The 24,399-nt window shown below is 54.6% G+C and overlaps 2 protein-coding genes across 3 annotated transcripts; both read left to right on the forward strand.

Moving 5' to 3' along the window:
* Positions 1 to 1,788: 1,788 nt before the first annotated feature.
* On the forward strand, positions 1,789 to 4,938 carry Dnajb1 (DnaJ heat shock protein family (Hsp40) member B1). Its single transcript, XM_048342342.1, has 3 exons — positions 1,789 to 2,075; positions 3,127 to 3,707; positions 3,806 to 4,938. Exons 1-3 carry the CDS (start codon positions 1,865 to 1,867, stop codon positions 4,034 to 4,036), a joined length of 1,023 nt encoding a protein of 340 aa, XP_048198299.1. The 5' UTR covers positions 1,789 to 1,864; the 3' UTR covers positions 4,037 to 4,938.
* An 8,941-nt stretch (positions 4,939 to 13,879) lies between these two features.
* Positions 13,880 to 24,377, forward strand: Gipc1 (GIPC PDZ domain containing family member 1). 2 transcript variants are annotated; one of them, XM_048342354.1, is made up of 9 exons: positions 13,880 to 13,945; positions 16,044 to 16,095; positions 17,581 to 17,658; positions 20,740 to 21,060; positions 21,646 to 21,831; positions 22,237 to 22,417; positions 22,894 to 23,006; positions 23,464 to 23,545; positions 23,644 to 24,377. In XM_048342354.1, exons 4-9 carry the CDS (start codon positions 20,773 to 20,775, stop codon positions 23,793 to 23,795), a joined length of 1,002 nt encoding a protein of 333 aa, XP_048198311.1. In that variant the 5' UTR covers positions 13,880 to 13,945; positions 16,044 to 16,095; positions 17,581 to 17,658; positions 20,740 to 20,772; the 3' UTR covers positions 23,796 to 24,377. The 2 variants fall into 2 exon arrangements, with proteins under 2 accessions (XP_048198311.1, XP_048198312.1); XM_048342355.1 differs by lacking the exon at positions 17,581 to 17,658 and having other exon boundaries at positions 13,885 to 13,945.
* Positions 24,378 to 24,399: the final 22 nt, after the last annotated feature.

The raw sequence follows: 24,399 nt of genomic DNA on the forward strand, positions 1-24,399 counted from the left end.
AAGGAATTGAACCCGGGGCTTCATGCATGCTAGGCAAGCACTCTACTGCTAAGCCACATTCCCAGCCCTTGATCATTTGATTTTTAAAAATTAAACTTTTGCTTGTGAGACAATGTTGTAAACTAACTCTACAACTTGGAGGGGGGTTGGGGAGGAGGGAAGGTGGGAGAAAAATGAGAGAGGAGGTGTAACAAGTTTGTTTGTTACAAGTTACTATGTAACTGTAATCTCTCTGTACATCACCTTAACAATAAAATTAAATCTAAAAAATAAATTTTGCTAGACACCAATGGCTCACACCTGTAATCCTAGCTACTCAGGAGGCTGAGATCGGAGGATTATGGTTTAAAGCTAGCTGGAGCAGGAAAGTCCATGAGCTTCATCTCCAATTAGCCACCAAAAGGCCCAAAGTAAAGCTGTGGCTTAAGTGGTAGAACACCAGCCTTGAATAAAAAAGCTCAGGGACAATACTCAGGCCCTGAGTTCAAACCTCAGGGTGTGCGCGCACACGCACACGCACACACACTGTATTGACTCCATGGGTCCTCCCCCAGCACCTAGGGCCCTGTCTGTCCTGTTCTTAAAGTCAGCTGATCCAGGACGCTTACCTGACCACCTTTACAAAAATTCTTTCCCAGCAACACCCAGACTGATGTCTCACTTAGCTGATTCATAAAACCTAGCATGGCACCACCTTCCATTTCTTCAGGAACATTCTAAAGTGCCCAGGGCATGCCTCACGGAACACTCTATAAGCCTGAGTTTCTTTGGTGTTTTGTTAGGTGTTGAATTTTTTGTCTTGGTTTAGATTTATTTTTTTAACAGTTTTACTCTATGGCCCAAGCCCTTTTCAAACTCACGATCCTCATCCTCCCAAGGGCCGGGATTACCCGCAGGTTCAACCACGCTTTGGGCCCCCTCTGTGCTGCGCTAGCGGGTGCCGGACCCAAGCCGACCCGGTCCTCTAGGCGTGCCTGTGAGCCGTTCCGGGGTCCGTGTGCGGGTACGAGGACTCTCCGCCCCTGCCCTCCCCCGGGAGGCCCCGCACAGCCGGAGGCTGCCAGGACCCGGAGCCGCCTCGATAGCCCCCCGAGAACACGGTGGCCCCGGGATCCCGATCGCCGCGGTGGCGGGAGAAAGGGGCACGGGAGGCCCAGTGCTCCGGGCCAGGCGCTAGAGCCGCGGCCGCCGGGCCTAGGGCCGTCGCCGGGGACTCAGCGGGAAAGCCGAGGGCCGGGCGAATTGGAGGTTCCGTGGCCAGTGGGAAAGGCCCGGCGGTAGCGGGTCCGGGAGCCCCGGGCGCTCATCCGGCCCCACAGAGGAGGACCAGGCCGTGCCTTTACCCCCGGGACAGCCGGGAACGGAGGCGACGCCGCGTGCCCCGGGGAGCTGTCAAATCCGTCATCATGCGGGGCGGGGCCGGCGCAGGGGGCGGGGCTGAGAAATCCCTTCCGTAGCGGCCGCTGCCTCCGGGCACGTCGTAATCTATTGGCCGCAACTGGGGTCGAGGCGCACGCTGCGTCCGGTGGCAGGGAAAGAAGGAAGCGATTGGCTCTGGTGGGGGAGTGGGCGGGACTCCTCCGGCCTTGACACGAGCCGCAAGGAGGCGTTGCCCAGAGCAGGGCGGGAAGGAGCGTGACCCCGCGCGGGCGGCCGTTGGTGGAGAAGCCCCGCCCCGGATGTCTGACGTCACGGTCTTAGCGGCGGCGATTGGTGGACGCGGTGCAGGGGGCGGGGCGGAAGGTTCTGGAGGGGGCTGGCGGGCTCTGGAAGCTTCCGCCGGACGGGTATATAGAGTCCGCGACGGGGCGGCGGCGGAGCCGGGGGACGGCGACAGCTGGGCGGCGGGCCGCAGGCGGGGGCCATGGGCAAGGATTACTACCAGACGCTGGGCCTGGCCCGCGGCGCGTCGGACGAGGAGATCAAGCGCGCGTACCGCCGGCAGGCGCTGCGCTACCACCCGGACAAGAACAAGGAGCCGGGCGCCGAGGAGAAGTTCAAGGAGATCGCCGAGGCCTACGACGTGCTCAGCGACCCGCGCAAGCGCGACATCTTCGACCGCTACGGAGAGGAAGGTGCGCGCGGCCTGGGGCGCGGCCCCGCCGTTTGACAGACGGGGAAACCGAGGCACGCCAGGCCCCTTGGGCCCGTGCGTCCCCGGGGCGGGCGGGCGGGGGCATCGGGCCGCGCGGGCCTCCGCCCCCGGGATGGGCGGTGTCCGTGTGGGGGCGGAGCTCCGGCGGCACCTCTCGCCCAGAAGCTTCCAGCGGGTCGTGGCGTGCCGTGCGGAGCGGGAATGCGGGGCGCGGCCGCGGGCGCCCGTCCCCCAGCGGTCGCGCCCCTTTCCCCTGCCGCCCTGCCCCTCGCAACGCCGTGGGCACCCGGGCACCGGCCGCGGCCTGGCGAGTGGAGGAGCTGGCCTAGTAATCCGGGAGGATTTGGGCGCCGGCGGGAGGCTTGCCCTCCACCTGCCTCCCTGCGCGCCGTTGCCAAGGCCCCAGATGGTGGGTGCCTTGTGGGCACCGGCACCGAGACCCACTGCCCGGTGCGTCACCGTGGCCCGGTCCTAAAATAGTTGGTCCTTTAGGGGTCCCCTTTCCCCAGAGCTCCGAAAAGGAACGCCCGAGCCAGACATCTAAGGCAGGCACTCTACCACATGTGCCACGTCCCCAACCCCGTTTTACTGTTACTGATGGATTTTGTTTTCTTTCTGCTTATTCTGGGGCTTGAATTCAGTCTTAGGCTCTTGTTTAGGTTGTCCACTCAGGGCATGTGCCCCATCACTTAAGCCATAACTCTACTTCTAGCTTTTTGCTGTTTAATTGGAAGTAAGAGTCGTGGGACTTTCCGTGCCCTGGCTGGCTTTAGCCTTAATCCTCAGATTTTACCTCCTGAGTAGTAGGGAACATAGTCGAGATTGGCTTAACGTTTTTTCTAACAGGCCTAGGATTGGTCCTCCTAATCTCTCCTTCATAGCTGGATGAAAGGGGTAACCACCCCTTCACCTTGTTTGTTGATAGACTGGGTCTTAATAACTTTTTTGTCCTTGAGCCTTGCTCTTCCGGGTCTCCTCCCATGAGGCTGGGCCTCCAGACAGCAGCGTGACTCGAGCTTTTTGCTTTCCAGGCCTCAAAGGGGGTGGCCCCAGCGGCGGCGGCAGCGGTGCCAATGGCACATCTTTCAGCTACACATTCCACGGAGACCCCCACGCCATGTTTGCTGAGTTCTTCGGAGGCAGGAACCCCTTTGACACCTTTTTTGGCCAGCGGAATGGAGAGGAAGGCATGGACGTGGATGACCCATTCTCTGCCTTCCCCATGGGCATTGGAGGCTTTACCAACATGAACTTCGGGAGTCGCTCTCGCCCTGCCCAAGAGCCCACACGGAAGAAGCAAGATCCTCCTGTCACCCACGACCTCCGCGTCTCCCTGGAAGAGATCTACAGCGGCTGTACCAAGAAAATGAAAATCTCCCATAAGCGCCTCAACCCTGACGGCAAAAGCATTCGGAACGAAGACAAGATCTTGACCATCGAAGTGAAGAGAGGGTGGAAAGAAGGGACCAAGATCACCTTCCCCAAGGAAGGAGACCAGACCTCCAACAACATCCCCGCTGACATCGTCTTTGTTTTAAAGGACAAGCCCCACAACATCTTCAAACGGGACGGCTCCGATGTGGTGTACCCAGCCAGGATCAGCCTCCGGGAGGTAAGGCTAGGGTCAGGAGCCACCTGTGGGGGCAGCAGTAGATCCCCCTAAGCTGGATTCCTTCTAACATCCCCCCCCCCCTTTGCTTCCTTCCCAAGGCTCTTTGTGGCTGCACTGTGAGCGTTCCCACTCTGGACGGCAGGACCATCCCCGTCGTATTCAAAGACGTCATCAGGCCTGGCATGCGGCGGAAAGTCCCTGGAGAAGGCCTCCCTCTCCCCAAGACACCTGAGAAACGGGGGGACCTTATCATTGAGTTTGAAGTGGTCTTCCCAGAAAGGATCCCCCAGACATCCAGAACCGTCCTGGAGCAGGTTCTGCCCATATAGTCAGCTCACCCCGGACTCAACCAGGGACCTTGCCAGACTCCTGCACGGAGCACTGGAGCCTGGGGGCACCAGGAGCAGCCCCCCTCCCAAGGCGGGAGGGCCCAGGGAGGCTTTCGGACTCAATGTTTTCCAGAGAATATATTACACTCTTTCAAAGTCCGCACCAGACTTCGGTGGTTTTTCCGAGCGCTAGGGCGGAGGCGGTGGGACCACAGGAAGGGACCAGGCCTCTGCTCCTCCCTGGAGCCCCCCTGTACCCCAGTTGTGTCGTGTGATTGATTCCTGTGGAGCCCACACTGTCACCCCTGCCCTGCTGGGGACTCTTGTCTTTCTCTGTGGTCCACCACCACAGATCAAGAACTGCCTGGCCGCCCCCTCACCCAATACCTCGGGCCAGCAGGACCTAGGGCCCAGCCATAATATGGAGGTCCCCTTGACCTCCACATTTGGGCTGACTTTTGGGGCATCTTTGTCCCTGAGGCAATCCTTGGGCACCCCTGGCTGCCCTATGGCCTAGGTCGCGTGTTCTCTGTTGGACTCTATCTCTCTCCAAGGGACCTGACCCTTCTGGATTTTGCACAGCACCGCTGTGACCCCTTTTGATAAAAGGGTCTTTGCTTCTGATTTCAGGAGCATTCTGGAGCATGTGTAAATAGCTTTTATAATTCCTTGTGAAGCTGGTGGACACAAGTCCAGGGCCCATGTGGCTGCCACTCTGGACCATGGGGAAGGACACTTGGGGTGAGGGACTGCCCCAAAGAAATCTGTCCGTCTGTCCCCTGCGGCCCAAGTGGCTTGCAGACCTTCCCTCTCATTGTAAGTTGCCACTGCCGACACTAGACCAAAGTGTGTTGATTGTCATTAAAGTGCGTGACAACATTAAAGACTTGATGCAAAACCTTCGGGGAGCAGTCCTGCGACTCTGTTTGGGGGCTTGGTATGTGGGGGAGAGGGGCGGACAGGAGGCAAAAGGGGGGATCCAGCAGGGGAAAAGTCCCCTTCCCCAGTCCCCACATGGAGTAGAGAACTTCAAGCTATCCCTCCTGTATCCAAACATCCAGAGCCTGGCCCAGTGGCCTGAGCACGTCCTGTGTAAGCTTGAGGCTGGGGTGTAATGGACCTAACCAGGCCACAACCACAATTTGGGCTTAGGGTGGGATCCCTGCCTGGGCTGGGTGGGTGGACCCCAGGTGCCATCCCTCCTCCCCCACTTCTCCAGGGACTACCAAAGCTTTTGTACTCTGTTGGGTTTTGGGTGTGTTTTTTTTTGAGAAGCTAATTTTATTATAAGATATGTAATTACATAGGCTTAAAACAACCTATTCTATGCTATAGTGTGGTTTGGGTTTTGTTTGGGGTTGGTTTTGCTTTGCTTTTTATGTTTTGGGCAGTACTGTACTAAGGAAGGAATCCAAGGCTTTGTACATCTGAAGTGTTACACCACTGAGCCATGTTACAAAGAACTTGAAAACCTTTCAACTGCACAGAAAGCCACCTAAGGGGCTGGGTATGGTGGCTCCTACCTGTAATCCTGCTACTCAGGAGGCTGCGATCTAAGGATTGCAGTTCCAACAAACCTAAGCAGAAAGTCGGAGAGATTGTTCTGTCCAATTAACCACCAAAAAGCCCAAAGTGGAGCTGTGGCTCAAGTGGTAGAGCACCAGCTTTGAGCCAAACAGTGCAATATCCTGAGTTCAAGCCTCTGTACTACCACACAGTTGTAGCAACAGCTCAGATGCTCTGCCACCATGGGTGCTGGTGGTGAAGGTCTACAGGACTCTGTCAAGTGTCAGCCGCAGGCCACTTGGAAGAGCAGCCATGTGCAGGCAGGAGGTGATCCTGGGACAGGAAGATGTGGACTAACATGGCTCAGCTACAGGACTGTGGTCACTGCAGAGGTGGGCCTCACCGGGGTCGCAGGTTCCCAGGCTGTGGTTTCCCTTTCCCCCAGAGTGCCAAGACTGGCCTTGACCAGTCCCCCTGCCTCAGCCTCGTGAGTGCTGGGATTACAAGCAGTCACACCATACCTGCTTCTTGGACTTCCTCCCCCACTGGGTCCCCACACACAAGCAGTGATGTCACTGTTTTTAAACATTTTTAAGCATCCCAGAGAGAAGCTGACCTTACATAAACATAAGCAACTGCATTTAAATTTGCAGTTTCATATCTTGGCTGCGTGGAAAGGGGACAGAGAGTGACAGTCCTCGCTCCCACTTCACTCTTGCTCCCAGTCCACCCACATTCCCTCCCCACCCACACTCCCAGTCCCTGGGCCTGGCTGAGCCGCTGTGGGAACACATTTTACTTTCTTTGACAGACATGGTTCATCCCAGCCCCTCTTTTCCTTTCCCCCTCTCCCCAATCTGGTCTAGCCTGGGAATGTCTCCCTCATTCCTCACAGTCTGCGCCTGCAGCCTCTCTACACCACCTGAGTAGTAAGGAGAAACACCTCATTGTGGCCTGGACAATGTGTTCATTCCAATCCTTCCCTTAATTATGTATGTGCAAGTATGGCCCACTGCATGGGAACCAGAGCCCCCGCCATGGCCACACCCACCCCCTCAAACTTTAATCTTGAGTCCATTGATTGATTTGGCCATACTGGAGCTGCTGGCTTGCACAGCTGGCACTCTGCCACTTGAGCCACAGAATGATAAAGGAAGTATGTGTGTGTGTGTGTGTGTGTCCTGGGGCTAGACTCTGCCCCTAGGCTATTTTGCTCAAGGCTTGGGCTCTACCCCTTGAGACAGCTCCACTTCTGGCTTCTTTGGCTTTGGGGGTGGTTAATTAGAGCCTCACAGACTTTTCCTGCCCCAGCTGGCTTCAGATGTTGAGCCTCGGATCCCAGCCGCCTGAGTAACTGGGATTCCAGGGCTGAGTGACTGCCGCCCGCCTGCCAGTCCACTGGAGTACGTAGATTTAGTGTATGGTTTTCCCATTATGTTGTTTTGTTTGTGTGTCTGTTTTGAGACGTGGTCTCCCTCTGCCATCCTAGCAGAACTAGGCCCAGCCCTCCCAAGTGCTGGGGCAACAAGCATGGCTGCCATACCCAGCAGCGCCCCTCTTCCTGCTTCCAGGTTGGAGCACCAGCTTGCTGTCTCCAGCTGTGTGACCTTGGCCCCCCATTTCTACAGTGGGGAAGAGGGCACAGGTGGGGTGGGGAGGAGCCCCCATACCAGTCACAGCACAGCGGGCCTGGTGATGCCTGCGTCCTCACACTCTGTAACCCTACAGCAGCCAGGCACCGCTGGCTCCTGCCTGTCATCCCTGCTCCTCAGGAGGCTGAGAGCTGAGGACTGCACTTCAAAGCCAGCGTGGGCAGGAAAGTCCAGGAGACTCTTATCTCCAATGAACCAGCAAAATCCTGGAAGTGGGGTTGTAACTCAAGTGGTAGAGCACCAGCCTTCAGCAGAAAAAGCTCAGGGACAACACTCAGGCCCTGAGTTCAAGCCCCAGGACCAACACAAAGACAAACACAGCCTCATAGTGTCCCTGCTCCCAGAAATTTGCCCTGTTCTGGGAACCAAATCCTTGCAGCTGGGCCACCTTGAGCTTGAACCACAGCTCTGCCCCTCTACCACTGTGTGTCCTTGGAAAAGTAACTTTGCCTCCCTGAGCCTGGCCTCCTTTGAAAACAGGGAAATTAAGATTCCAGGCTGGAGGCTTAGTGGTAGAGTGCTTACCTAGCACTCATGAAGCCCTGGGTTCGATTCCTCAGTGCCACATACACAGAAAAAGCCAGAAATGGTGCTGTGGCTCAAGTGGTAGAGTGCTAGCCTTGAGCAAAAGAAGCTCAGGGACAGTGCTCAGGCCCTGAGTTCAAGCCCCAGGACTGGCCAAAAAAAAAAAAAAAAAGATTCAGGGCTCAAAGAAGCAATATTATTAAGAACTCAACTGGATGGGCTGGGAATATGGCCTAGTGGCAAGAGTGCTTGCCCTCGTATACATGAAGCCCTAGGTTCGATTCCCCAGCACCACATATATAGAAAACGGCCAGAAGTGGAGCTGTGGCTCAAGTGGCAGAGTGCTAGCCTTGAGCAAAAAGAAGCCAGGGACAGTGCTCAGGCCCTGAGTCCAAGGCCCAGGACTGGCCAAAAAAAAAAAAAAAAAAAAAAAAAGAACTCAACTGGAGACCCCATCTCAACCAGTAAAATCTAGATGCACTGTTAAACATCTGTCACTCCAGCTCTGCAAGAAGTGTAAACAGGAGAATGGGAATCTCAAGTGGATCAGGCAAAAACACAAGACCCAATCTGAAAAATAATGAAAGCAAAAATCTGCGGACATGTCTCATCGGTAAAGCACTTGCCTAGCAAACACAAATTTCTGAACTCAAACCCTAATACCTCTGGAAAAAGAAAATTTGAAGTTCCTGGGATTGGGGTGTGGTTCAGTGGCAGAGAATGGACTGAACACACACAAGATCCTGAGTTCAATCCATAGCACCACTGCTGAAAACACAGCATGCTAGCCAGGTGCTGGTGGCTCCCATCTGTCATCCTAGCTACTCAGGAGGCTGAGAGCTGAGGATTGGGGCTCAAAGCCAGCCCAGGCAGGAAAGCCTCCAATTAACCACTAGAAAACAGGAAGTGGTGCTGTGTGTCCTAGTGCTAGAGGGCTCGCCTTGAGCAGAAAAATTCAGGGACAGCACCCAGGCCCTGAGTTCAAGTTCCACAACTGACCAAACAAGATATATATATGTAATATATATATATTTACTTATTTATTGTCAAAGTGCTGTACAGAGAGGTTACAGTTTCATACATAATGCACTGAGTACATTTCTTGTTCAACTTGTTACCTCCTCCCTCGTTCCCCGCCCCCCACCTCCCCCCTCCCCCTTTCCGTCTCCCCCCCATGAGTTGTACAGTTGGTTTACACCAAATGGTTTTGTAAGTATTGCTTTTGGAATCATTTGTCATTATCCTTTGTCTCTCGATATTAAGATATATATATATATATATTTTTTTTTTTTTTTTTCTTTTGGCCAGTCCTGGTCCTTGGACTCAGGGCCTGAGCACTGTCCCTGGCTTCTTTTTGCTCAAGGCTAGCACTCTGCCACTTGAGCCACAGCTCCACTTCTGGCCGTTTTCTATATATGTGGTGCTGGGGAATCGAACCTAGGGCTTCATGTATACGAGGCAAGCACTCTTGCCACTAGGCCATATTCCCAGCCCCAAGATATATATTTTTATATATAGTGCTGCACATAAATATCCTCCATTCACATTACTGCTGATGACATAGTAACTGTTACCTAGTTAGCCATCCATGGAGATAACTATGAATTGTGCATCTCAGATTTAACAGCCCAGAAAATGTACTTGGGTTGGGGGCGTGGCTGAAGGTGGGCGTGGCTCTGAGGCTATATAGGGTGTGGCTGGTTAGTGGGGGCGCGACTGTGAGTGACAGGGGCGTGGCTGAGTGAGCTCATAGCTTAGCATGCACAAAGGTCCTGGGTTGATCCCTAGCACACAAATTTTTAGAGGGAGGAAAGGAAGAGGAAGGGGGAGAAAAGGAGAGAAGAAAAAAAATATGTCCTTTTGGAACTAATGGTCAAGTGGGGGTGGTTGAAAAGAAATAAATAAATAGAAATAGAAAGCTGGTGGGTGGAGAGTGTTGGGAACATTTTTAAAATAACATAACAAATGCCAAGAAGGTGATATTTGAACAAAGAGGAAGGAGGTAGAGGAGGTTCTGTGCACCGGGAGGGAAGGTCCTGCAGGCAGAGGGAGCAGCCTGTGCAAAGGTCCTGCTCCAGCAACCACAGCCAGGAACCCAGTGTGCTGCAGCCCAGAGAAGCAGAGAGCACGGGAGGAGAGAAGAGCAGGGATCTTGACCTCAGCACACTAAACTTCATCTCCAAATAGCAAAGGGCAGACATCTCAATTTTCTATTAAAATAGAGGCCTTCAGACAGGCATCTGGGGCTCATGCCTGTAATTCTAACTACTCAAGAGGCTGAGATCTAATGATTGCGGCTCAAAGATAGTCCAGGCAAAAAAGTCCATTAGGTTCCATGAGGTTCTTTTTTTTGCCAGTCCTGGGCCTTGGACTCAGGGCCTGAGCACTGTCCCTGGCTTCTTTTTGCTCAAGGCTAGCACTCTGCCACCAGAGCAACAGCGCCCCTTCTGGCCATTTTCCATATATGTGGTGCTGGGAAATTGAACCAACAGCTTCATGTGTAGGAGGCAAGCACTCTTGCCACTAGGCCATATTCCCAGCCCCCCATGAGGTTCTTATCTCCAATGAGCCATTAGAAAACCAGAAGTGGTGCTGAGGCTCAAAGGGAAAGAGTGCTAGCTTTGAACAAAGGAGCTCAGAGACAACACTCAGGTTACCCTGAGTTTAAACCCTATGACTAACAAAAAAAGAAAAAAGAAAAGAAAGAAAGAAGGAGAGAGGGAGGGGCCAGGAATGTGGCTTAGCGATATTGTACTTGCTTAGCATGCTTGAAGCCCTGGGTTCAATTCCTCAGCATCACATAAACAGAAAAAGCCAGAAATGGCACTGTGGTTCAAGCAGTAGAGTGCTAGCCTTGAGCAAAAAGAAGCCAGGAACAGTGCTCAGGCCCTGAGTCCCAAGCCCCAGGACTGGCAAAAAAAAAAAAATAGAGAGAGAGAGAGAGAAAGAAAGGGGGGGAGAGGAAGGAAGAAGAGAGGGGAGGGGAGAGGAGAGGAGCTAGATACCTATATCACGCCTATAATCCTAGCTGCTCAGGGGGCTGAGATCTGAGATCCATGTTCAAAAGCAGCCCAGAAAGAAAAATCTGTGAGACTCTGACCTCTAATGAACCATCAAAATGCCAGGATCACATGACAGAATCCTAGCCTTGAGGGAAAAAGCTTAAATGACAGCATTCAGGGTCTGACTCTAAGTCCCAGTACTAGCACAAAGAGAAAGGGACAGAGACAGAGAGGGAGGAAGGGAGTGAAGGAAAGAGGGAGAGAAGGAAGCAAAGAAGGAAAGAAGGAAGGAAGGAAGGAAGGCAGGAAAGCAGGCAGACAGGCAGGAAAAAACAAAGAGGTTGGGGCTGGGGATATGGCCTAGTGGCAAGAGTGCCTGCTTCATATACATGAGGCCCTGGGTTCGATTCCCCAGCACCACATATACAGAAAACAGCCAGAAGTGGCGCTGTGGCTCAAGTGGCAGAGTGCTAGCCTTGAGCAAAAAGAAGCCAGGGACAGTGCTCAGGCCCTGAGTCCAAGCCCCAGGACTGGCAAAAAAAAAAAAAAAAAAAAAAAAAAAAAAAAAAACAAAGAGTTTGAAGTATCATTAAGTCAGGCAGCACCTGCACCATTTCTCTGTTGCAATGAATCACTCATCCTTAAAAACAGTGTAAATATCTACTTTCCTTCCCTTGAACCAGTTATTTCTTTGGTGACAGCAAAATGGTGATTTTAATTTTTTTGTAAATTGAGATGAAGTCTCATTGTGTAGCCCCAACTTTTCTTCAATTCACAATCCTCTTGTCTTCTAATTCACAAGGTCTGGGATTACAGGTGTGCTCTACCAAGCTCGGCCTCTAAAGGCTTTCTTTTCTGACTGGGCTTTCTGCATGTATTAGTTGACACTACTGAATGGCGATTTTTACTCTTCTCTGAAAGGACAGAGGAGCACTCAATTCTTAGCTCCTCCTCGCCGCCCCCCCCCAAGTGGGGCCTCCCAGTCTCAGCTTTCAGGCGTTTCTCAAGAGCTATACATTTGGGCAGGACGCACCCAGGGCTACCTTGTGCCCTTAGGAATCTCATGACCCTCTTCTCTGGGTGCTTCCTTAAGAGGGAGGCCAATGGGGCTCAGGGCTCTGCTGCTTGGGTTTTGTTGTCTCTGGCCTCTCCACGTGTGCAGGGAGGCAGGTACACAGGTGACCCGAGCCAGACTCACACACACAGTGGTCACAACATCCAAAAGGACACTGGCCCCTTAGTGGGGGAGGAGAGGATGGTAGAGGCTGAGAGAATGGGAAGGAAGGGACAGTGGCTGAGTCCACTACCATCCTGGCCAGTTCAGGTCTGTTTGCTAGCTAGGTGGGGCCAGCCAGCCAGCTGCTGAGCCCCAGGCCATGTTCTCCTTTCATTGTGCCCTGTAGGCCCTGGCAAGGCTGGCACGTTAGGCCAGCTGTCTGTCCCTGGAAACGGCAACGATCCAATCACTGGGGCCCAGAACCAAACTAGAAGCATCCCTGAAACTATAACCCCCAGGATGCACAGCAAATACCTGGTCCCAGTCCAGCAGGTGAAGTGGCAGGGTTTGAACAAGAACCAGGAAAACACACCTGTCCCAGAAACAGCTCTCTAGACAATGCCCCAAATCCATTTGTGTTTTTCTTTCTTAGACCTGAGACCACCTGAGGGCAGGTAAAGTCAATCTGATTGCCACCCACACTGATGGCTGGCTCACCTTTGTAATCCTAGCTACTCAGGAGGCTGAGATCTGAGGATCGCAGTTCAAAGCCAGTCCATGAGACTCATCTCCAGTTAACCACCAAAATACAAAAGGCAGAAGTGGAGCTGTGGCTCAAGTGGTAGAGAGCCAGCTTTGAGCACAAAAGCTAAGAGACGAGCAGGAGCCTTGGTGGATCAGGCCTGTAACCCTAGCTGCTCAGGAGGCTGAGATCTCAGACTGGCCATTTGAAGCCAGCCTTGGCAAGAAAGTCTGTGAGACTCTTATCTCCAATTAATCACCCCCAAACTGGAAATGGAGCTGCAGCTCAAGTGGTAGGGCACTAGCCTTGAGCACAAAAGCTCAGAGACAGCACCCAGGCCCTAGGACTCCACATCAAATAAATCAAGCATGCATCCACAAGGGTTTTTCTGACATGATGGGATGGGCTAGGGGAAGAGGGGTGAGGAGGAGCAGGAATTGACCTGGGAGACTAGTTAGTGCCCTTGCCCAAGTAGACAGGGGAGTTAGACCCAGAAAGGGCAACTTCCTCATCGTGGAGGCATAAACTACTGTCACCATCTCTGACCTAGCATGTGGTATGGTAGGCGCTCCATTTACCAGGAAACCCACAAGTCCATGACACTCCAGTCTTCGTCCCTGCAGCCTCCATGCGGCCTCTCTGCCTGGGCAGCCCTCTTCCTTCCACCTCGTGTTTGTGTGTGCAGAGGTGGGACCGAGGCTGGCACCGAGCTGGGGACCACGTTCAATATCTGCTGATTGAATGAATTGCTTTTGTCCATTGTACACCCCAAGAAACAGGGACAGCCGGGACCCTCCCTATTCATTTCTGTGCCCTCCCGGTCTTCCAGGAATAAATGAATCGTTTTATTCGCCCTAAGGATGGCAGAAGAGGGCAGAGGGGGCCAGGAAGGGGGGACTGGGTTGGGGGGGCTGTTCCTGGCCCCTCCGGCCCCCTCCCAGAAATATCAAAAGGCTTACTTTTCTGAACGTTGACAATTCACATCTTTCCTCCACCCAGAAACTCAGCCTGAGTCCCCCCATTCCCGCAGCTGATCCCTCGCCCCTTAACCACCCCCCCACCCCCAGCCCGCCCCAGCGCTAACCTCGGCCGCCAGCACGTGGCCCAGGAGTCCCGGATTCCCATTGGCTACTCGCCTCTTTCCTCGTCCGCGATTGGCTCAGACTCCCAAGCCACTCCTCCCCCCGCAGCGCCGCGATGGTACAGTCCACCGCTTACTTAGGCGGAGCGGAAGGGTCCACTTCGCCGCGACACAGGGGGGAAGTCAGAACGGCCAGGGGAGGCGGAGGGATCCCTCAGGAATGTCTCCTTCGGTTCCGCCCAAAGCATCGAGAAGTTGATTGGTTGGGCATGCCGGGCGCTCATCGCTGATTGGTAAGTTCCAGGGGCTCCGGCCCCGCCCTCCTGGCCGCAGCTGCGGGAGAGGCCCGAGCCGGAGTTTGCTGAGGGCCGAGCCGGACGCGCGGGGCGGTGGCGGGCGCTTGGGTGAGTGTCCCGCGCGCTGGGGTGGGTGCGGCCGCCGTGAGGGACCCCACGCGGCCTCGGGGAAGGGGGTCGCAGGCCCACGAGGGGCCGGCCGATCGCGCAGGGTGGGGCCGGCGCGTGATCGCTGCAGGGGAGCACCGGGGGGCGGCGGGGTGCCCAGACCCGGGACCCCAGGGTCAGCCGCCGGTGGCCGGGGACAAACACCACCTGCTGCTGCTACAGGGTCTCGGGCCGTGTCCCTGCCCCCCACTTTTCCTGCTCTGGACACTACGGGTCCTGACAGAGACAGTCGCGCGGACCCCTGCCCGGGCAGCACCCCCAAACCCTACAGGGCCCCGAGGAAGCGGTGTGAACCTATAATACTAATATTTATTAATAATAAGGACCACTAACAGCAGCAGCAACATGCTTTGGGCACGGATCATTGAATCAAAACACTTCATGGGAGGTGGGGGAACTGTTTAACTTCAGTTAAGAGGTGAAGCAGGGTACCCAGAGAAGGTGAGTGACTTGCCCAAGGTCACACAGCCCAAGTATGGCAGACCTAGGACCCGAATCTGTATCTTAGGGTATCCTCCACTTAACCAGATGGTCTAGGATGCCAGGGCTCAGGGGCTGGTGCTCAATCCCTGGGCACATGGCCTCTCCCTACCATCCTTCTGTTCACATCTGAGCAGCACCTGCTGGCCTTTGCTCCCCCATTCCCTTCCCCAGAGGTCACCAGTCCCCAGCTGCTCACACAGGGAGGTAGCTACCCTCCATGTGCCCTGCGCTGGAGAGGCGAGGATGAAACACCTGGGTTGCTCTGGCCACCTCCCTCCCCACCCACCCTATCCTTCCTTCCCTTTCCTGTGATACCTGCACTGGAAGGGAGCCAGAATGCTGGGGTCCTGGGCCCGGGGAGGGAGGGGGCCCAGAGCAGCTTGGACCTACAAGGTACAGTGGGCGGTCTCCCCAGAAACACTCCAAGCCGGTTTTTCAAGAGTGAATCAGATGCCTCTTGCCTGCCTTCTCCAAAGCAAAACCAACTGGAGGGGGTGTGTGGTGCCTCACCTCTAGTTTGCAGAGAGAACCCCTTTCCTTACTTCCTGCTCTTCATCCCTCCACACACACCCCCGCCCCCATCATTTCCACTTGGCTTTGTTTTGGCAGTGGAGTTGCTAAGCTTCAGATCTTTCCCCGGGACTTTACCAAACCCAGGGGCCTAAGGCAAACTCTCCTTCATTTCTGGGTTCAAAGAAAGTGGGGTAGCCTCCCCCAGGAGGCGTGTTGGAGAACTGATTTGGGGATGCGCAGGGGTACTGTAGGCGTGGAGGTGGGCTGGTGTGGTGTTGCACACCTTTAATCCCAGCACTGGGCCGGCAGAGTCAGGTCAAGAGTTTGAGGCCAGCCTGGGATACAGAATAAAACCTGGCCTCAAAATAAGAAGACAGTTGGGTGCTGGTGGCTGACACCTGCAATCCCAGCTACTCCAGTGGCTGAGATCTGGAGGACTGAGGTTCAAAGCCCGCTTTTGGTCATCACGCCTCAGGGGTCTGTGGCTCTTAGAATTTCTCCCCTGAAAGGTGGGATCCATTGTTGAGGTCTGAAACTGGAGGAACCATGCCATCTGGCTCACATTTTAAAATAGAGACACAAAAGTAAATAGCAGCCTGTAGGCTGAGAGACAAGAGATCAGTCAGGGCATTGTGTAATTAAGTTCCTGGACCTGAGCCCGGGTATTCCAGCAAACCGTGCGAGCTGCCTGGAGGAGGAGGCCTGGAGTGTGATTGGCAGGTAGACAGCTGCTCAGAGGAGCTAATAATGACAATCTAGGCTCTCCACAGGTAGTGGAGGCATGACTTGCGATGGGCGTGGCTTCTGGGGTGTGTGGCTTATGTTGGGACTATTCAGGTCCTGCCAATGCGTGAGACCCTAGCTGACCTTCCCAGCAGGATGAATACTCACGATGATGAATTTGATGGTAATAATAATAATAATAATAATAGTGATAACTCCCTTTTAACAGTGAGCAAGAAGAAGCTAAGCAGACTGCTGCCCGTGGGTCTCTGGGTTTTCTTCCTCACCCTCTGAACAGGAAACTCTGCCTGTTTTTCAGATGAGGACACTGAGCCCTGTGAACTAGTGATCTGGCCACGGCCACGCAGCTGGTGAGTGGCAGGGGTGGGATTTGAACCCTCGCTACCATGCGTCCAAAGACCTGGAAGATTTATTTGTCACTCATTTCCCTAGCCTCAACAGGAACTGAAGGATTGGGCAGGGAGTAAAGAAGCTGCAAAGTGGTGTTTGGGGTGGGGGGTTGTCTTAGAAACTGGTGTGCCAGTCAGTGACTGAAAGATAATGGCCATCAAAACATTGTGATAGGCTGGGTGCCAGTGGCTCGCACCTGTAATCCGAGCTACTCAGGAGGCTGAGATCTGAGGATTGTGGTTGAAAGCTAGCCCAAGCAGGAAAGTCCATGAGACTCTTGTGGTGGGCTTTTTTTTTGTGTGTGTGTGTGTTGTTGTTTTGTTCCTGGGCCTTGAACTCGGGGCCTGAGCACTGTCCCTGGCTTCTTTTTGCTCAAGGTTAGCACTCTACCACTTGAGCCACAGCGCCACTTCCCACGTTTCCTTTTTCTTGTTTTTTTTTTTTTTTTTTACTTCCCGCTTTTTCTATATATGTGGTGCTGAGGAATCGAACCCAGGGCTTCGTTCATACTAGGGAAGCATTCTATCACCAAGCCACATTCCCAGCCTATGCATGAGACTCTTATTGCCAATGAACCACCAGGAAACTGGAAGTGGAGCTGTGGCTCAAAGTGGTAGCACTCTAGCCAAGGAGTGAAAGCTGCCCCTAAAAACAGGAAAAGCAATGATAACAGACCATGCACTTTAAAACGTAGAAGACAAAAATTTTCAGAAGCAATTCACAAAAGAATCAACCCAGAGTAAGAGTTATAAATATGTAAAAAGGGCCAGCCAGCAGTGTCTTGTACTTGTAATCCTAGCTACTGAGCAGGCTGAGATCTGGAAGGTTACAGTTCAAGCTCACCCAGGACAGAAAAGTCCATAGATTCCCATCTCCAAAATAGCCAGCAAAAAGCATGACTGGGGCTGGGAATGTGGCTTGGTGGTAGAGTGCTTGCCTAGCATGCATGAAGGCCTGGGTTCGATTCCTCAGCACCACATAAACAGAAAAATCCAGAAGTGGAGCTGTGGCTCAAGTGGTAGAGTGCTAGCCTTGAGCAAAGGAAGCCCAGCAACAGTGCTCAGGCCCTGAGTCCCAAGCTCTCAGGACTGGCCAATAACAAAACAAAACAAAAAGCATGACTGGACTGGCACCAAAATCCACCCACAACAAAACAATTAAAAAATTGTTATTGTACCTAAAGAGCCAGTAGAGAGGCACAGGGACAGCAGTGGAATCAGCCAGTGCAAAGGCCCTGAGGCTGCTCTGTGCTGCCTGTTTTGGAGCAGCGAGGAGGCCCTGCAGCTGGAGGAAGTGGGCCAGCTGTGAGGAGCGGAGGCCGGGAGGTGAGGCCCTGACTTCTGAGGGCCTCGGGCACTGAGGACAATGGCTTTTACTCTGGCTGAGGCAGAATCCTGGGAAGGGTCTCAACAGAAAACAAAAATGATGAGATTTCTGATTTCCAGGTTCATTCTGGCTGCCAACCTGAAGCCACAGCGGGTCAGGGCAGAGCTGAGACCAGAGGAGGCAGCTGTGTAGTCTAGGTGGGTGGCTTTGGTGTGGAACCAAAGGATGCTGGAGGATGAATGAATGAATGAGTGCATGTGAGCATGTGAGTACAGCCAGCTAGGCTCCCCTAAATCCAGGATGGCCCATCAGTCAGACACACAGGGAACCAGGAAGTCCCTGTATACCTGGAAATCTAAGGGTGTGGTCCCTCGAGTCTGTAATCCCAGCTACTTGGGAAGTGGACATGGGAGGGTCACAGGTGAAAGCAGGAGGCCCTATTTAAAAGGAACGTGCCATAGGTATGGGTCCAGTAGAAGGCCCTGAGTTGAAACCCCAGTGCACAGAGGAAAATCAACAACAACTGGGAAAAAATAAATAAATACAAAAACCACTCCAGGGCCTTTGCTGACTGTCTGTTCCTTTCTATCTGGAACATTCTTGCCCAGATCTTTGTTTGCATGGATGCTTTCTCGTGCTATTCAGGTCTCTGGTTCCTCTTCACTCGTTTAGGATAGGCCCTCACTAACTTGGGTCAAAGATCTCATCTTGCTCAATTACATTCTTAGATATGTATACATTTTCTTGCTCACTGTCTGCCTCGATGTCTAGACTGTGGTTATATGATTTTTCTTCCTCCTCCTAATTTGTTGTATATGTGCTAGTACTGGCCTTTTTTTTTTTTTTCTTTTGCCAGTCCTGGGGCTTGGACCTCAGGGCCTGAGCTGTGTCTCTGCCTTCTTTTTGCTCAAGGCTCGCACTCTACTTCTTGAGCCATGGCCTTTTCTGTTTATGTGGTGATGAGGAATCAAACCCAGGGCTTCGTGCATGCTAGGCGAGCACTCTACCACTAGGTCATATCCCCAGCCCTGGTACTGGCCTTTTGCTCAGTTTTTTTTCACTCAAGGGTGGGTTTCTACCATTTGAGGCACAGCTCCGTTTCTGGCTTTTGGCTAGTAGCTTTGAACTGCCATCAGATCTCAGCCTCCTAAATTGCCAGGACTATCATTTCATAGCTCGATGGTGTGCCTGCCAGGACAGGCTTTGCTGCAATAACAAACATCCCTCAAAGGTGTTGTTTTTGGTGGTGCCGGGGATTGAACTCAGGGCCTTGGGTTTGCTTTGCCACTTGAGCCACGCCCCCTGCTGCTTTAACCACGCCCCCACATCTGAGCCCCACTCACTGCCTCCAGTATCCTGTTGACCACCCATTTCTGTGAGCCACGCCCCTGCCTCATGCCCATGCCATTCAGGACACTACTGCCCAAGCCACGCCTAGTGCCACAGAAGCCACGCCCCCTACATGACTCACAGAAGCCACACCCAGCTTGAGTCCTGCCTACTGCCATTCATCCTGTCCAAGCCACACCTGCTACTGTGTGAGTCATACCCCCTACGTGAGCCCGCCCACTGTCACTTGAGCCACACCCTACTGCTTGAATGATACCTCCATCCTCCTTTCCATTGGTTATTCTCCAGGTAGGGTCTGGCTTTATGCCTGGCAGGGCCTGGGCCTTGCTTCTCCTATTTGGTCTTCCCTGTGTCACTGAGGGTGACAAGCACGCAGGCCACTGCACCCAGCCATTGCGCTTCTTCCCATAGAATAATGGGTGCTCACCACTGTACCCCCACCATTGCTTAAGACAGGGTCTTAAACGTGCCTGGCTGGCCTTGAACCCCAGCCTCTGCCTCCCAAGTAGCTAGAATGACAGGCTTCGCTTTTGAGGCAAGGTCTGGCTGTGTCCTGGGCTGTAGTAATTGATCCTCTTGCCTCAACTTCCTGAGTATTTGGAACTACAGGCATGAGCTACCATGTCCAGCTCAAGGTTTGTTGTTTCTTCCTGCTCCACAGCATGGCAGACAAGTCCCATGAACTGTAATCACTCAGAGCTGGTCTGGTAGACAAACGTGGCTGGCCACGGAAGTTTCACTCCAGTTATTCAATGCTTCTGCCTTGCAGTGCTGAGCTCCTTTCCTCATTGGCCAGAGCTAGTCATCTACCTGCCCCCTCCCTCATGGTCCTTCCCTGGAGCATCAGTAGCTGCAGCTGATAGAAAAATAAAGAGAAATGCATGCATTAATGCATGGCAATAATCCCAGCACTCCAGAGGCAGTGGATCCAGAGCTCCAAGACAGACTGGGCTACATGATTTGAACCCACCTGGGGGAGGGGGAGAGGGAGGAGAATGGGGTTGTTTTGTGTGGGTCCTGGGGCTTGAACTCAGAGCCTGGGCACTGTCACTGAGCTTCAAAAGAAGTTCAAAGCTAGTACTCTACCACTTGAGCCACAGCACCACTTCTGGCTCTTTCTGTTTATGTGGCACTGAGGAATCAAACCCAGGGCTTCATGCATGGTAGGCCAGCACTCTACCCCTTTGCCACATTCCCAGCCCCATAATGATTTCTTTATTGTCATGATGTCCTAAAAGATAGGTGGCAATAACTGAAGAGCATATATGTAGCAGAGGGTACCCTAAACTGGCTAGAGTTGGGGGGTGCAGCTAGCACATGCAAAGGCTCTGGGTTCTGGTCCCAGCACTGGGCAAACAAAGCTCAACTGAAATCAAAGACACAGCCAGGGGGCTGGGAATATGGCCTAGTGGTAAAGTGCTTGCCTTATATACATGAAGCCCTGGGTTCGATTCCTCAGCACCACATATATAGAAAAAAGCTGGAAGTGGTGCTGTGGCTCAAGAGGTAGAGTGCTAGCCTTGAGCAAAAAGAAGCCAGGGACTTAGGAGGCTGAGCTCTGAGGATCAAGGTTTGAAGCCAGCCCCGGGCAGAAAAGTCCCTGTGAGACTCTTATCTCCAATGAACCACCAGAAAAGCAGAAGGGAGCTGGGGCTCAAAGTGGTAGAGGCTAGCTTTGAACACAAAAACTCTGGGACAGCACCCAGGCCCTGAGTAAATCAAGTACACAGGAGGATGTGTATACACTGTGTCACTTTATATATGGCACTTAAACATCCAAGAAATGCACCCTGGGGGGTGAAGGGTCCCCAGAACCAGTCTCCTATAAAGACTCATCCAGGCTTGTCCAGGGATAACAATGAGGGTAGGACCCCCCCCCCCAAAAAAAAACACCATCCAAACTTGACCTCTGCTTTCCTGTTCTGCAGCTCTCCGGGCCGTACCCCCGCTTCTTGCTGCTCATGCCGCTGGGTCTGGGGCGGCGGAAAAAGGCCCCGCCTCTGGTGGAAAATGAAGAGGCTGAGCCCGGCCGGGGTGGGCTGGGCGAGGGGGAGCCTGGGCCCCTGGGCGGCGGGGGCCCAGGGGGGCCTCAGGGAGGCCTGCCCCCACCCCCCGCTGCCCTGCGGCCTCGTCTGGTCTTCCACACGCAGCTGGCCCACGGCAGCCCCACGGGTCGCATAGAGGGCTTCACCAATGTCAAGGAACTGTATGGGAGGATCGCCGAGGCCTTCCGGCTGCCGCCTGCTGAGGTACCGATGGGTCTGGGGGCACCTGTGCCCCAGCACATGGGCAGGGCTGGAGGCAGAAGCCAGACACACCCATCCATGGGGCAGTGGAGAGCGCCCCAAGACTGCAAGAGTGGAGACAGGCACCAAGCACTGAGCAGCAAGTGGCTGCAGACTTAGGGGGGAACTGAGGGTTAATCCAGACCCATTCATTCACACCTCAAGCTCTTATGAAGTGCCTTCTGCATACCAGGCTGCCATCTGCCATCATGGCGTACACCAATAATCCTGGCTGCTCGGGAGGCTGAGATCTGAGGATCATAGTTCGAAGACAGCCTGGTCAGTTAAGTCCATGAGACTATGCAGTTAACTGTAGCAAAAAGGCTTGAACTCAGTGCCTGCGCTTGTTTGCTCAAAGCTAGTGCTGGGCTCTCCCACTGTGCCCACAGCTCTATTTTCAGCTCTTTGCTGATTAATTGGGAGGTAAGGGCTGGTCTTCTGGAGCCTCAGATCTCAGCCTTTTGAGGAGGTAGGACTCCGAGTGTGAGCCCCCAGCCCCTGACTTCCTCCCAGTTCTGCTCCCTGAGTGAGCATGTCCCCTCCCTGCAGGTGATGTTCTGCACCCTGAACACACACAAGGTGGACATGGACAAGCTCCTCGGGGGGCAGATCGGTCTGGAAGACTTCATCTTCGCCCACGTGAAGGGGCAACGCAAGGAGGTGGAGGTGTTCAAGTCTGAGGATGCACTGGGGCTCACCATCACCGACAATGGCGCAGGCTATGCCTTCATCAAGGTGCGTGGGCCGGGAACTGGGCGCCCTGAGCTCCAGGGCTGAAACAGGCTTTAGGACTTGGGGAACCAGCATCATGATTGACAGCCCCCCCAGTTACCAGCCTCATGATTGACAGCTTTCCCTCCTCAGTATCATGATTGACAGTCCCCCCACTTTGCCCAGGTGCCAGCATCATGACTGACAGCTCTTTTCCTGCCTGTCAGGATCATGATTGACAGCTCTCCCCTTGCTCTGCATACCAGCATTGTGACTGACAGTTCCTTCCCCACTAAGAGTCATGATTGACAGCCCCCACCCAGTTACCAGCCTCATGACTGACAGCTCTTCTCCCCCCCACCCCCCATCATGATTGACAGCTCCTTTCCTCCCTGTCAGCATCATGATTGACAGCCCTCTCCCCCACAGCGTATCAAGGAAGGCAGTGTGATCGACCACATCCAGCTCATCAGTGTGGGCGACATGATCGAGGCCATCAACGGACAAAGCCTGCTGGGCTGCCGCCACTATGAGGTGGCACGGCTGCTCAAGGAGCTCCCCCGGGGCCGCACCTTCACGCTGAAGCTCACGGAGCCCCGCAAGGCCTTTGGTGAGGGGCTCCCGTCCCCGGCTGCAGTACCGGGGCCCGCCGGCGGGGGGTGTCCGAGCCGAGCGCGGCTGCCGTGGGAAAGGGGGGCGCCCCACCCAAGGCCCGGGGCACTGGCTCCCCGCCCAGGCTGGAGGAAGTTGCCCCCCACACCCAGCTTCCAAGAGCCATTAGTCCGGCCAAGTTCCCCCTTTCCACCGGGCTTCACTGACTCCCAGGAATGTCCCTGAGGCCCCTGGGGGGCGGGGACTCCGAAGGGCTGCTCTGGGGCCCCCGCAGCTCGGCACCCCCTTCCTGCCCCTGCACAGGGTGGGCCAGGGAGAAGTGGCCCCCTCCAGGCTCCTTTCTAGATTTTTCCATCCCTAGCCCGGCCCTCCTGGGATCTTGCTTCTCAGCCGGGAGAAGCTTGTAGGTCGGGAGGGGTTTGGGTGAGTGGGGTATCTGCTCCCCCACCCCCATCTCTTCCCTGTCTCCTACAGATATGATCAGCCAGCGCTCAGGGGGGGCCCGGCCCGGGGCTGGCCCGCAGCTGGGCACTGGCCGGGGGACCCTGAGGCTCCGATCGCGGGGCCCTGCCACCGTGGAGGACCTGGTGAGCCACCAGCCCTGCCCCAGCCTCTGTCCCCTCGCAGCCCCCGGGAGGCTTAGGGACTCAGGGCAGCTCTGCATGCATTCACTGCCCACTTTCTGGCTTGGGACCTTTCTTAGTTGCGTGGACCTCAGTCTCCCCAACTGTGAAACAGGAACCATAGACTATCACGCTTTTCTCATGGGATGGTCATGGGGATTAAACATGTATGTGGTGGCACACATCTGTAACCCCAGCTCTGGGGGGCTGTGGCAGAGGACTGTGAGTTACAGCCTGGCCTGAGCACACACACACACACACACATCTCTATGAAGCAGTGGACATGTTCCGTGTGTCCCACACTGCCCCGGGACTTGGGATAAACCTCTTGCCTCTCTGGGGGAGCGGGGATGACCAGCGTGAGCCACCAATGCTGGCAGCCATCCGCATGCAGGTCTCCTCTCCCCCGCTTGCTCACCAGCCCTCGGCCTTCGAGGAGAAGGCCATCGAGAAGGTGGATGACCTGCTGGAGAGTTACATGGGGATCAGAGACACGGAGCTGGGTAAGTGGGGCTCCCTTCCTGGGACATGGCTGGGGAGAGGCCCCTGTGTCCTGCCCATCTGTCATCCCTTCCGCTTCTGTCCGTCTGTCCCCACACAGCAGCCACCATGGTGGAACTGGGCAGGGACAAAAGGAACCCGGACGAGCTGGCCGAGGCTCTGGATGAACGGCTGGGCGACTTTGCCTTCCCGGACGAGTTCGTCTTTGACGTCTGGGGCGCCATCGGGGACGCCAAGGTCGGCCGCTACTAGGAATCTCGCTGGACCTTATCTGATGGCGAGGGATCCCCAGCGCCGGCCGGAGCCCCCAGTTCATAGGACTGGGGGTGGGGGGTGGGAGGTGGCTGGGGCCTGGCCCCTGCCTGGGACCCCACTACCTCAGCAGGGTCAAGGGTCAGTCATGTGGGAGGACGCCGCCCCCCTGCGCCCCTCCCCGGCTCCTTTTCTGCCATCTGCTGCCAGGCCGGCCTCCCTGCCCCCTCAGGGGCCTCGGTTCTTTTCGGGAGCTTTGCCCTCCCTAGTTTCCTGCCGCAGCAAAAACAAAAAGGGGTGCCCCGACAAATACAAAAGGGGATGCCCCAGTGACACAAAATGGGGTGTCCCCCAGGAAATACTAAAAAGGAGGTGCCCCTGGAGCACAGGCAATACCCTCCGCTCCGCCACGGGCCCCCAGGGGGGCCCCCTCCACTTGGAGTCTGTTACCTCTGTGTTGGAAAGGCATCTGCTGTGAACCCCCACACCTCCCCATCTCCCCTCCCGGAGGCCCGCACGCCTTCCCTGGGGCAGCTTTTGTACGGAACTTGGCTGTGTGGGACATAAAGGATCTATCTGCTATGACTGTGTTCGTGTGGCTGGG

Source organism: Perognathus longimembris, chromosome 3, assembly GCF_023159225.1.
Source record: "Perognathus longimembris pacificus isolate PPM17 chromosome 3, ASM2315922v1, whole genome shotgun sequence".
NCBI lineage: Eukaryota > Metazoa > Chordata > Mammalia > Rodentia > Heteromyidae > Perognathus > Perognathus longimembris.